The following is a 13,937-nucleotide window of genomic DNA, read 5'->3' as shown; positions in this document are numbered from 1 at the left end:
GCATTTATTACCAAGCCAAGCAAAAATATAAATAGAGTAAACCGCATTATAGGGTTTTGCTTGAGATTCATTTTAGCCACAATCCTATTATATGGAAGCAGTTATCTGAGAGATTCATTACATCTTACAACCACTTATTCATTGCCTAACATTTTTCAGATACCATGTTAGGCCTAGTAGGTAGAATAAAAAGAAAACCGACAAACTACCAGATTCAGTCTTCCGGCACTACACAGCAGGACTTTCAGCAGTGATGGAAATGCTCTCTATCTGTGCTGATATGGCAGCTACTAGCCACATGTGGCTATTGAATGCTTGACTTGTAGCTGGTGTGTCTGTGGAGCTGCACTGTTACTTTAATTTTTCTTAATTGCATCTCTATTGAGATATAATTCACATGTCATATAATTCACCCATTTAAAGTGTACAGTTTGGTGATTTTTAATGTATTCAGAGTTGTCTAGCCATTACCACAATTTTGGAACATTTTCATCACCCCCACAAGAAACCGAGTACTCAGTAGTAGTTATTCCCCAAATTCTCACAATGTTCTCAGCCATAGGTGGCCACTAAGTTTCTGTCTCTATGGATTTGCCTATTTTGGACATTTCATACAAATGCAATCACCATATGTGGTCTTTTGTGACTGGCTAATTTAATTTTAGTTTAATTAAATTCAATAGCCACATGTGCCTAGAGGCTACCATTAGAAACAAGTGTAGTGAAAGACCGCATACAGATCCTTAAGGAATGCTGAAGGCTACGGAGAAGAAAATCCTGAAAAGGGGGCATGTGGAATACAGGTCAGAGAGATTGGAGATGAACCCAGATGGAGCCTAGAGATAAGACAGGTTCTTGGAGGAAAGGATGGTTAACAGTGCCACATAATACAGAGGGGTCAAGAAAGAATAGTGTCAGTGCAGTGATGGGATAAGAATCCTGATGACAAAGGGCATTAGAAAGTGGTGTTGGTGAAGAAGTATAGGCAGCTGGAACTTTTATGTCATTTAGAGATGGAGGAAAGGAAGAAAATTTCAAGATAGCTTGAGAAGTGTGTCACGATTGATGGAAATTTTGTTTTGTTCCCGTTAATATTTTTAGTGTAGGCCTGAGCCTAATTGTAGGCTGAAAAAAAGGACCCAGTGGGAATGAAGAGATTAAAGATGACTGAGCAGGGTTCTGAAGGATGTGAGTGAAGATGGGACCAGGGTTAGCATAGGAGCCAGCCCTGGCAAGGAAGATAGAGATCATCTTTCTCAGAGGCAGCAGTAACTGAAGAAAAAGTAGGTGAAAAGACAGAACAATTTTTATGTAGAAAGGAAGGCAACTAAAGGAACTCGTTTACTTAAGGAAAGTGGGAATGAGGCCTTCTAAGGGTAAAGTTTGGTTCCTCCAAACAGCACTGTGATCAAATGTGGAGAAGGGAGTTCTTCAGAGGGCCTAGGGCTCTGGGAGGTGGGAGTACCAGTTACTTACATTCTTTTTGCTGCTCAAATGAATGTGTCTCCTAGAAGCAACAAACATTTTCAGGTACATAAAACCACAGGAGGTGCGGAGATCCAGACGTGTCAACTTTCACTTATTGAAAAGTGGTGATTGTCCAAGAGTTTACATTTGAGATCTTCAGAGATGAAATGTATCAGCTTACACATCCTCCCTTCCCCCCTCCCGTTCCTCCTTCCTTCCATTTCTTCTTCTTACACTTTGTAGAAAGCAGTATACCCTCTTGCTCTTTGCCCTCCAAGGAAAAATGGAAACAAACAAAACACAAAACTTTGGAAAGGCCAAATATTAATCCATACTGTAATGAATACAGAATTTCATGTTATGCATTTACAACAAAACTATTTTAGTTTAATTTAGAATTTTCTTTATTTTTCCAAGCTCCAACCCCCCATGTTACAACAGTTAGTGGAAGAACCAGGAAGTGCTTTGAAAATGCCAAATAAAAATAGCTATGCAAATATAAGAGCAAAATATACTAATTAATTGATATGGATATAATTAATAATGTTGCTTTAGAGCATGCTTTCTATGTAGAAGTTTTAGAAACTAAAGCTAACTTCTGTGGTATTTTCAGTATATAAAATTATATATTTATGTATTTTTAAATTTATTTTAGGCTTTTAAAACCAAGGATGGATATCTTGTGGTTGGAGCAGGAAATAATCAACAGTTTGCTACTGTGTGCAAGGTAACCTGTAATCACTGGGATGGGTAGATGATCTATGCAATAACTCGTTTTGTAGAAAGCCAGGAAAGTTCAGTTTCGCCTAGAACAGTGTTATTAGGTCTATAGCCAACTCAAGACCCCCTGCCTTCGCCCCTAACCGTGTGCCATTTTTATACTCATAAATGCCAAGGACATGGTCTGAATTAGCATTCTGACTGGTTGGTTTTTTTTTTTTTTTTTTTTTTTTTTTTGGGAGGGATGGGGTATCTGGCCGTGTTTTGAAATGAACCATAGAACATAGTGGCCTAAATTGTCCACCAACATGATCTGGACTACCAGTTCAGTGAAAAAAGGGAAAGAAAAAGAATTCGTTTTAAAGGGATTTTTAATGCCAGGATATTTTTCTTCTCACTTTCCTTTTTTTCCTTTTCTTTGTTAACAACATGAAACCTAATTAGGCCCAAAGACAATGTAATACCAAATTTATTGTTTTAGTCACTAGAAAACTAAACATTTTTTTTTCAAATTGGCCTTTGTCTAATGAGTACCTTTCTGCAGAGTTCATGTTTTAAGTTAAGTTTTAGCAATTAAGGTTATTAAAAATGTTGCTCCCTCAATAAGATTTTTAAAAAAGGCCTTGGAATCATTAAGGATAATTTTATGTTGAAGATTTAAAGTTTTTGGCATCACTTGGATATTTTTTTTATTTGGTATTTTTACTACTACCTAGATTTTGGGGTTTTTTGTTTTCAGTTAAGTCTTTAGATTCCTGTTCACTTTTTCCAGTTCGAATCCCAGAAATATAATCTAGCTATAAGAATCTGTGTTTAAGTTTTTGTTTTAATTTCTCTTACAGGTAGGGGGAGGCCTCAGCTGTTGAGCATGTTTTTCTGATGGGGAATTTATTTTCTTCTACTAATCATAGATAACCACTCACTGTGAGCTTTCAGTTTCATTAAAGATGCCTGCGACTTCCTTAGGGGAACTTTCTCTGTTGCCGTTAACTTCTTATGTACAAAAATTATTTATTACTGTGGCTCTTTTGTACGAGAGGTTAATGAGCACAGCGAAAAACCACAGCAAAGGGGTGGGCAGTACCACGGAGAAGGTGACAAATGGAGACAGTTCCTATTGCAGGAAGGGCTGGAACATCTGAGGTGGGAAAGAGGGGAGCTTTCATAACGGTGACTCTGAGTAAGCGGAGAGAAAATGGATTCAAACATTTGATCTAGGATCAAAGAATCTTTATTATGAACGGTCAATGTTAAAAATATAAAACATACGGAAGCCGTTGCCTGTGAAGTCATTTGCGTACTCTAGCTGCGGAGATGTAAAAGCCAGTTCATTGCTATAAATGAGTACAGATTTTCTTCCTGGGCCATATGTTTTGGAGTTTTCTCTCTCCAGAAAGGGGGTTGGGGGGAGAAATTACTGGTTGACATATTCTTCACTGTTGAAAATAACTGTACTGAATTCTTTTTATTTTTGATTCATTACTGATGATCAGTTTGAAACTTTTGAACTTCCTCGTAAATATCCATAAGAACATTTTTTGAAAAAGATTTTTATTTCAAAGCAGAATATTTGCCATAAGTTTGAGTACTAAAATATGACTTATTGTGAGGGTGTGTTATGATACATTTTTTTAAAAGGAGACCATCAGAGGGCCTTTGGAATGGCATACTTGACCTTGTTTTTCCATATGTGTGTTACGAATGGTAATCCCTGTTGTGAGCCCTTAAGACAATGTCTATCAAATTCTCGAGAAACTCATAAGAAAAGTTTTATGTGTAGAGGATTTTAATGTTATTTACATCATTTACTAGGCATCTTGAGCAAGCCTTGTAATCTGATTGACTTTTTATATCCTTACATGTAAACTTACCCTAAAAACCTTTTAACCTAATAAAAATGACCTGTTTCCTTATTCCATGTATAGTGGGCTCCTTCTAAGCATTTTTTGTGTAGATTCATCTATTACTGAGGGGCTTGTCATTCAGACTGGTCTTGTAGAAGATGAGGTCCCCAGTTTTTTACGGTAAGCCCATCAATTGTTCTTTTGCCAAGTAAGGGCCATAATGAAAGACAAGGCAGTTCTATCTCATAGGGACAAATATAGCAGTATTGTCTGTGATGAACTACTTAGGCCTAGTTTCTTTCCAAAATGGAATTTGATATACTGGCTAACTAATGCTTCTTGGGGACGGGTCCTATTAAGGAGCTCTTATTGTCAGGAATTAGAGTGGGAACAAGAGCAATGGACTCAAGGCTTGGGGGTCAAAACTCTTTCTGCATGTAAAGTGAACCTTGGCTTAGAACAAATCCTGTTTTATGTCTCTTAACACGATACAGAAGAGTAGGGAGCATGAGCATATGTAAGCTATTTTAAGCTGATTGATGCCAACACTAATGGGTACTCCTATCTGAAGTACATCGACATCCTTTTAAAAGTCATTTAGACTGAAAGTTTCTTTTATTGGAGGCAATATGCATTGGTTCTCAACTTTAGCATGCATAGGAAACCTCCTTGAGCTTCATTCCCAAAGTTTTTGACGTAGTATGTCTGAGGTGGGGTACAGGAAACGTCAATTTTCATAAGCATTGTAGTTGATTTTCGAGCAGGTCTGAGGACATTATAGCATAATTCTTAGGCAAACCATGAGTCTTGAAACTAGTCAGGTGACCTCTGGCAAGCCACTTAATCTTTGCTAAGCATCTGTGTTCTCACAATAAAATGAAGATTACAATACATAACTATCCTAATATATAACTTTTGGAGTTTTGTAGATTGGATAAGTGAAATACTTAGTCCAGCCCTGGCTCAGAGTATGCACTTCATAAATGAACTCTATAAAAATTAGGTTTGGAGATTCTGGTTCTGGGTAAGATAGAGTAAGCATACTTCTCCCTATGTCTTCCACTGAACACAATGCTAAAACCTGGATAGAATGCATGGAGCATCTCTAAGAGGATGCTGAAAAGTAAGTAGGAGTAGGTGAACTGGGAAAGAACACCAGCATTTACAGTCCCTCTAAAAAAAAAAAATAAAGTACTTCCAAACCAGCAGTAAGTTCACCAGTTTTCTCTACAATGATTTCCTTGCATGGATACAGTGGAGCCTAAAACATGGAAGTGGGCACTAGGAAACAGAGCTGAGTCCTAAGAGATGCCCTTCGTTCCTGAAGTGAGGAGCACGAAAGTGAGCTCTAATAGTAGAGAGAGTATGGAAATCCTGCGTCTTTGCTTCCTGTCTGTTTTCTCATGCCCTGCCCTACAGACAACCCTTTAGTGGCAGCAGCCGATGAACAGGAACTAAAACTCTGAGGAAGGAGAATTTTCCTCTTTATCTCTGAGCTGTGATTTCCCAAAAAGAGGGGTCAATCCTTGTGGCTTTGGCCTCGGCCCTGGAAGAATGCTGGGAAGTAGGCTAAAAAAGGGGAGCCCCAGGGAACTGGAGAGAGCCTGCAGAGAGGGATGAGCTTCGGAAAGTAAGCCTTGAAGGTGTTCGTGAACTCCTGCTCTCAGCCCTGAGCTGCACGTTTGCTGATCTGATCCTAACCAGCGCACCAAAGAAGTTGCAAGCGGAGGTAACGCACAGATGACTGCTCAGGAGGCAGCCTGACCATAAGTGGGGCACATGCGGGACAGATTCGAACAGCACTGCAAGGGCTTTGAGAACTGAACTAACACTAGAACCAAAGCACACGGAAGGTGGGTAGGGGCTTGCAGCCTGGACCTCACCAGATCAATTGCTTGCTAAAAACAATAACAATAAAAGTTTGCTGTAGGATTTAAACAAGACCCAGAGGCTCATAATATAATATTTAAAATGTCCAGGATACAATCCAAAATTACTCAGCATATGAAGAAGCAGAGCTTGCATGAGAAAAGACAGTCAATAAATGTCAATGCCAAGAGGACACAGATGTTGGAATTAACTTACAAAGACTTTAAAACAGCTATTATAAAAATGCTCCAACAGGCATCACAGATACTGTTGAAATAAATAGGAAAGGAGAAGTGTCCAGCAAAGAAAGAGAAGATGTGAAGAAGAACCAACTAGAAACCGTAGGACCGAGAAATACAACCACCAAATAAAAAAAGAAACCCCTCACTGGATGAGCCTGATAACACAACGGAGATGACAGAGGAGACAGTCAAGGAACTTGAGGATAGATAAATAGAAATTATTCAATCTGAACAACAGAGAGACGAAAAAAAGATGATCCCCTCCCAAAATATGAGAGAAAGAAAGAACAGATCTTCAGGAGCCTGCAAGACAGTAACAAAAAGTCTTAACATTGATGTCATTGTAAGGCCAGGAGGAGACGAGGAGGAGTACATGCTGAAGAAATATTTGAAGACATAGTTGCTGAAAACTTCCCAAACTTGGTGAAAGATCAAAACCTACAGATTTCGTAATTTCAGCAAACCCCAAATAAGATAAACCCGAGTAAATCCATGCCTTAAACATCCAAGTCTTCCCACTGAAAACGAAGGACCAAGGAAAAAGTTTTGAAAGCACCCAGAGGAAAATGATATATTACCTGCGGGGGAACACGGACTCAGCTGACTGCAGTTTTTTTTTTTTTTTTTTTTTTGTCAGAAACTGGAAGCCCAGAGCCAACCGGCACCAAACTGTCAACCCAGAACTCTATGTCCAATAGAAACACTCGTAAGAAATGAAGGTTCATTAAAGACATTCTCCCTCCCCCCCCTTTCCCATCCTTCATCTTCAAACAAACACACACTTCATTATTTCTTTGGGGGGAGATAGCACCTCGTTGGACTACTTCACATGGATTTGGTGCTCAATGTGTCAGGCACTTTCACTGACATCGTTTCATTCCACCTCAGGCAAACTGTTTCAAGCACATAAGGGATGGTTGTGATCACAGCACTGGAAGCAGTCTCTCTAGAAGCACTGAACAACAGCATGGCTGAGGACAGAACCATAATTACTTTGACCCACCGTTTCATACCAACTTGCACAGAGAACAGAGGTCTGATGAGTCAAATTCAGAGAACGACATCTGAGGGCATCCTGGTTACCACTGAGTCCAATCACTGAGCAGCTTTTTATGCAGCTTATACTATTTCTGGGTGAGGCCAGATTTACAGGTTTAACCTGTGATTTGGTGAAGGCACTTGCTTCTTCAGGAAATGACTTATTCACTCTTAGGGAGGGGAGGGCAGGTTTCTGTTCCTGGACAAGCCTGGAGGCCGCTTCTGGGATCAGGTGTGGTGACAGGGAGGTTTTTAGAAAGGGCGCTCTGTGTGGGTTGCTTTTTAAAATCTAGGGGAGTAATGCTGTCTTTATTATTCCTTAAGGAAAGGGGTAAGTGAAGCCCGCGAAAGAGAAATGACACAGCGGCGATGTTCTCTTTACTCCAGGGGACCTCCTCCACTTCTCTGTCCTTTGTGAGATGATTAATGGATGGATTTTATTTAAACTGGGGGAAACACATGAAACCATTAAATGTTTTTATTTCAAGCAAATACATTACTCGGGGTAGTGAAGCTTTCTGTAGGCCACATGGCCTGCCCCGAGCCCATAAATGCTGCTTCTGACTTTCCAACACAACTGCCAAACACTGCCTCCACACATTCTTTATAAAACTTCTTTTCCATTCCAAATCCACTTGGTACTTTCATTATGGTCTTGTTAAAATCGCAAGATGTCCAAAGGGACGTGCAAGATAGATTTTCTCTTTATTGAAGAGGAGCAAAAGAGGAAGTACATAAAAGCATTTCTATTTGTTATTCCTTCAGGGAGACATATTAAAGAAAAATAGTGACACTTCTATAGGAAGAATATCTTTTAATTTGACATTGTTTTAATGGTGAGCATTTGGGGCAAATGTGTATGCTTTTCCTTTATTTTAGCACCTTGTACAACATCCTGGATAGGGCTTCTGGGACAGATATTTTATTTACATGTGGAACAAATAAGTGGATGTACCTACAAGATATATGTTGATTATGGGCTTCATATAAGTGTAGACATGTACTTATGATATTGGTTCTCAGAACTAGGTCAGTTTTATCCAGTTTTGTATCTCTCTACCTACTCTCTCTAGACAGGACGTATTATGGGGATCTGATAACTCTTGTTCTATGCTCCCATCTGTGGGCGCATACTTAAATGTAGTGAAAACTTCTCATAAATGACAAACTCAGTCACAGCATTACCCATCCTCACTGTGTGGCCTTTCCATCTCTATTCCTTTGTTGCTCCATATGCCTTTATCTAGAAGCATAAAGGTCGGTAAGGAATGATCCTGGGGAACGTGTTGGTAGGCCCTGAACACTTGTGCTCACAGGCAGGTACACGAAAAATGGTGAATTATACATTAAAATCATTTTTCCCTTTTAGATCTTGAATTTGCCTGAACTGGTTGATGACTCCAAGTATAAAACTAACCACCTTCGTGTACAGAATAGAAAAGAGCTTATCAAAATACTATCTGCACGGTAAGCTTGGGTCTACTGTTGGTACATTTAAGAATGAATGTGTCATGGGGCGCCTGGGTGGCACAGCGGTTAAGCGTCTGCCTTCGGCTCAGGGCGTGATCCCGGCGTTATGGGATCGAGCCCCACATCGGGCTCCTCTGCTGTGAGCCTGCTTCTTCCTCTCCCACTCCCTCTGCTTGTGTTCCCTCTCTCTCTGGCTGTCTCTATCTCTGTCAAATAAATAAATAAAATCTTTAAAAAAAAAAAAAAAGAATGAATGTGTCATTAGCATTTGCCCGATTTGTGTGTGCGCGTGTGTCCCTCTCTCTCTGGCTGTCTCTATCTCTGTCAAATAAATAAATAAAATCTTTAAAAAAAAAAAAAAGAATGAATGTGTCATTAGCATTTGCCCGATTTGTGTGTGCGTGTGTGTGTGTGTGTGTGTGTGTGTGTGTGTGTTTTGCCTATTTTAGATTAACTTGTAATTCTCTTCCATTTCACAGAATGGTTTGATGGAAAGATATTTCAAAGCTATGCTTTTTCTTTATTTGAAAGTATTTTACGTGTCTTAATAAGTACTGATGCATAACAATGATATCAATAAGAAAAGTCACAATGGCTTGAAATAGATCTCTTCTCTATAGCATGTGTTTGGGTTTAGTCTATTATAAATTCTAATAACAACAATACTAATAAAAAATAATTTAACAATTTTTTTTACCTTTGCTATTTAAGTGCTCTACATACCTGATCCCATTTAATCTTTACAGTCATCCTGTGAGGTAAATTCTATTCCCATTTTACAGATAAGGAAACTGAGACAAAGAAGGGTTAAGTCAAAAGTTCTCCTGTGAAGTTTGTCATGATGATGTTTTGAAATTGCCAGATTGAGTTTTGGGTTATAAGGGATTAATGTTAATCAATGAGAGTATTTGATTTCCAGATTATTCTGTCATGTTAGGTTATGCTTTTGTTAAAACCTGCATCAAATCTTCCAAGTTTCCCTCAGAAAAAGGATACTGATTCTTAATCTTTCCTACCAGTTTCACTTTTGTTTATGTCTAAACTTCTCCATCCAAAGAGTAGGCGTCGTGGTTTTTGCAGATCTAAATGCCCACATGAGCTGTTCTTCAGCGAGGAACATTTTTGTTTTCCTTATGATGCCCATAAATGAAGTCCTTTTGTCCCAATATCATGTCTTGTCGTTTGAAAGGGCCCTTGTCTTTCTCTGGAGTGTGTATCAAAGTTCTTAGACAATAAAATTCTGCTACTGTAATTTTTATTTCTGTCCCCCTGGGATTTGGGCATCTCTGGGTGGATCAACAACATTCATTACGTATTTGCCCTTCCCTGGACTGGGAGCACTTCTCTGAACTGCTTACATCTCCTCCTTGTGCCCCAGGCCCTTTGATCAATGGGGGCTCTGTGTGGGGCTGATCCGTGGAGAACACGGGAACGAGGATGGGGCTCCCCTGTCCTGGTCGTTAGTGAAGTATCAGTCTGATTCTACCACAGAGCCTAAGAGCCCTCAATCATTAACCTTTCCCCACATGAGAATGGGTCATTTATTTCTGCTTTTTGCCTCTTTGCCTCTCCAGCAGTTTTTAATCCATTTAATTCATTGATAGGACTTTTTCCTTTCACACCACGGTTACCCAGTTTCAATAATAGGCATTTGTGAGAGCCTTATCAAAAGCTCTTTGATAGTCTAAATAAATCATATCCATGCTGTGAGAAGAGTGAACCCAAGAAAAATACAAAACCTCGGCAGATGCAAGTGTCATCTTGTTCTTTAGATGTCAGCACTTTTATAACTTCAAGAACCACGGAGTTAAGTATTGGTGTCCTAGGCCCTTGAAACGTTTATTTCTGGCTAAACTCTGTCCTAGAATTCTGCTGTGGAGAGACTTCTAGCAGCGTCTAACCGATTAATTTCTATTTTCTCTCTTTGGGGTGAATTAAATAATTTGCCACGTCTTTATCCTCTTCTATATGCGGAAGTGGAAATTTCATCATTTTGGAACCCTTCGGGTTCTTATGTCTTAATTCAGACATAACAAGGACTAAGGAATTGATTCCTATGGAAGAGATGAGGAGTAGCCCGAGGAGAGGAAATTTATGGGGGAGGTCACACTGTCCTAGTGCCTGCTGTTCAAACACAGACCACAGGGAGTCCGCACTGCCCAGAGGTTGGCTTTCCTGCTCTCTGGTGGTAGCATGTTAATGGTTTTTGGTGCTCTTATATGGTCCGTGGTTCTTCACTCTCTGCCAGCTCAAGTCTCTTCTGCCTGGTGGATCAAACAGTGATGAGCAGGGGAGATTAGGATGTGATTCATTCCCATTTACAACCCTGTCGTGTGTTTTCCTGAGCAGAGGTCACTGGATTCATTAGTACTGTTCAGTGCTCGGCATTCAGAAGTGTCTATGAAAGTACAAACGTGTATCGTTTTCATGAGATGAGTCTATGTTTCCTATGAAATATTCAAAATGTTTAGTGGCTCTCAATTATAGGATTAAGTGTGGTCTTTTTAGTCTGACATCATGGTCTTCCACAGCCTAACATGATCTTTTCTTTCCTCCATTTTCTCAGCCTAAAATCCCTGCTAGGGCCACACTCCCATCCTGTGTCTTCTGTTCTCTGTCTGGAATGCTTCCCAGGCTTACTATTAAACTGAAATACAGTTGCGCTTCAGGGTCCGTCCCATAGCTTCAGGAAACCATGCTCAGACATCTCTATTTGATGTCCTGGTCAGACGACAACACTTTCAGAAAAGAAGGTTTCCTTCCTAGCCTCAGCTCCAGTCTACCAGTTATCCGACCTAAACAGGATCTGCTTTACCTGCTGGGGATGGTGCTGTTCCAGGTGTGCAGAACACACTGTTCCTTTCATTGGACAGCCATCTCAGGACCTGTGAATCACAGACACAGTAACGCCCAATCACAGAAAGGATGCAGGGAGAAAGGAAGGGGAGGAACCAGCATTTATTAGATGCCTTGACTTACCAGAGAAGGGTTATTATTCCCACTTTACAGATGAATATTCTGAAATGTATGGAGGTTAGTCTCAAGGTTCCACACAGCGAATAGTTAGAATTCAAAAGGCTGTGTGTCTTTTCCATATGTCCTATTGCCTCCCCATAGAGGTACACGGAATGTTACTCTGTTTATTTACTCAATAAATGTTTATTGAGCACTGGGGATAGAGAATTAAATGAGACAAAGTAAGTTGGTGACAAATAATGCAGGAAAGGAAAATGAGGAGTGCCAAAAGTTGGTTGTGAGGTTGGCTTTTCCATTTAAGCTGGTCAGGGAGGTCCTCTCTGATAAAGTGACATTTGAGCAGAGTCCTGAAGGAGGTGAGGGAAAGGGCCTGCAGATAACTGGGAGAAGCTTTTTAGGCAGTAGGTACATGGGTGGGAGTTTAAGGAGTAGTAACGAGGACATTGAGCCTGGAGCTCGGTGATCCAAAGGAAGAGTGGGGGAAGGTAGGTCCAGAGAGAGAGAGAGGTGGGTCCAAGGAGAGAGTGTGGAGGGAGGTGGGTCCAGAGACAGAAACAGTTGGGGGAGCTGGATCCAGAGAGAGGGAGAGGTGGCTCCAGGAAGAGAGTGTGGAGGGAGNGGGAGGGGATAGGAGGGGGGTGGTGGTAGGGGGAAAGCAGGTCTAGGGAAAGAGTGGGGGGAGGCGGCCAGCAAATCATGTTGTAAAAGTTATGATAGACTTTATAATAAAGCAGTTTCTTAAACTTGTGAGATAAAGGAATTATTTTCATCATAAAGTGAGTTTGCTTCTCAGCAACCACTATGTTCTATCTAGCCTGAAGATAAATTTTTTAAAGAGATTTTATTTATTTGAGAGAGAGAGAACAGAGGGAGAGTGAGAGGGACAAGAAGGCTACCCGTGGAGCAGAGAGCCCGATGCAGGGTTGATCCTAGGATCCTGAGATCATGACATGAGCCAAAGGCAGACACTTCACCGACTGAGCCACCCAGAGGCCCCTGAAGACACGTTTCAGTTTTATTGAGACATACTTGACACATGACATTGTATAATTTAAGGTGTGCAACATAATGATTTGATATTTGTATATATTGCAAAATGATCTTCGCAATCAGTTTAGTTAACATCCCTTACCTCACATAGTCACACATTTTTTCTTGTGATGAGAAGTTTTAAAATCTACTTTCTTAGCCTTTCAAATACACAGCATTGTTAACTACAGTCACCTTGGTGTTCTCCTATGAAATCTCTAGACTTTGTTTGAAAGCCTACCAGAAATGTCAGCCACTTACCTCACTTTTCTGTTATTCTTGCTAACTGCGGTCTGATGCTCCTCTCTGAGAGCAGCCAGGCTCATTCAGGAAGGCATGTTTTTGTCATCAGCTGAGTTGTCCACGGCCAGCACACACACAGTTCCCCTCAGGTGTTCTCAGGTGTTACTATTCCCCGACCATGGCCGTGAACAAGTTTTTTTTTTTTTTTTTTCATTTAAAGGTGAGGACTTTCCCCTTGAGCTTGCGATTTTATCCAGGGTGTTGCAGAAAGTCTGTTTACCCAGCTGTGAAGACTGAAACCTATGCAAAGCCAAAGCATGTTAAAAGTCCCCAGCTAAAGCACAGAGGAGGTAGAATAGAGACTAATCCAGGGCCCATTAAAACAAACCCCTTCTTTGCAATGCCAAGGAGCAAGGACTCTGAAGCCTGTGCTACTCACGCCCTGGATCAGCATTTTTGCAATTGTAAGGGCCTCAAGAGAGAGATTGAAAATCATGGTTTGCGTTGAAACCAAGAAGAGAAGTATAAAGATGTAGTGTTGGGAGTTGGGGAGAAATAATAGGAAGACATGAAATGAGGACGAAGGAAATGAGAAATGATGGAGAAAATAGAAATACAATTCGTTTTATTTCTCTCCCTTCCTTTCTCCACCATTACTGACCACTGACCATGTGCACTTGTCCTGTAGCTACAGAGGTGGAGGAAGAGATCTGGGCTCTTGAGGAGTTCATGATCTAAGCAGGAAAATAAACAAGTAAAGCAGTCGTTTAAGTAGTGTGTGCTAAGTGCCATGGAAAACGTACAGAGAAGGGACAACTACTTCAATGTGGGTAAATCAAAGAAGGCTTCCTGGAGGTGGTGCCACCTGAGGTGAGTCTTAAAGGACAAACAGAAGTAGGTGAAGGAAAAAAAGATACCTCAAAGGAGGAAATATTGGATGGAGTGTAATTTCGTAGGGAGAAAACAAAACATGTCACAGGAGAAGAAAAATAAAGTAGCTTGGGAAGAAACTGATGACAGCTTTTAAATTGCTTTTTGA

General features: G+C 40.4%; 1 protein-coding gene and 1 long non-coding RNA gene across 9 annotated transcripts in view; one reads left to right on the top strand and one right to left on the bottom strand.

Moving 5' to 3' along the window:
• Window positions 1-13,937, top strand: part of SUGCT (succinyl-CoA:glutarate-CoA transferase) — a 706,709-nt gene that overhangs the window by 292,717 nt on the left and 400,055 nt on the right. For 7 of the 8 annotated variants that reach the window (XR_004626996.1, XM_034665707.1, XM_002914142.4 and 4 more), the window contains 2 exons: window positions 2,123-2,194; window positions 8,550-8,647. Coding sequence is in view for 7 of the 8 variants with exons in the window: in XM_034665707.1 (XP_034521598.1) it covers window positions 2,123-2,194; window positions 8,550-8,647 (170 nt within the window). In the remaining variant the exon portion in view is untranslated. The remainder of the gene's footprint in view (window positions 1-2,122; window positions 2,195-8,549; window positions 8,648-13,937) is intronic. The other variant, XM_034665695.1, reaches the window with a different exon arrangement.
• Window positions 9,256-13,068, bottom strand: LOC117803312. Its single transcript, XR_004627000.1, has 3 exons — window positions 12,917-13,068; window positions 11,466-11,535; window positions 9,256-10,914 (listed from the first exon to the last, which is right to left on the bottom strand). It is a non-coding gene; the product is annotated as an uncharacterized LOC117803312 (long non-coding RNA).

This window comes from Ailuropoda melanoleuca, chromosome 1, assembly GCF_002007445.2.
Source record: "Ailuropoda melanoleuca isolate Jingjing chromosome 1, ASM200744v2, whole genome shotgun sequence".
In the NCBI taxonomy this organism is placed as follows: Eukaryota; Metazoa; Chordata; class Mammalia; order Carnivora; family Ursidae; genus Ailuropoda; species Ailuropoda melanoleuca.
This window is presented reverse-complemented; position numbering and strand designations above follow the sequence as displayed.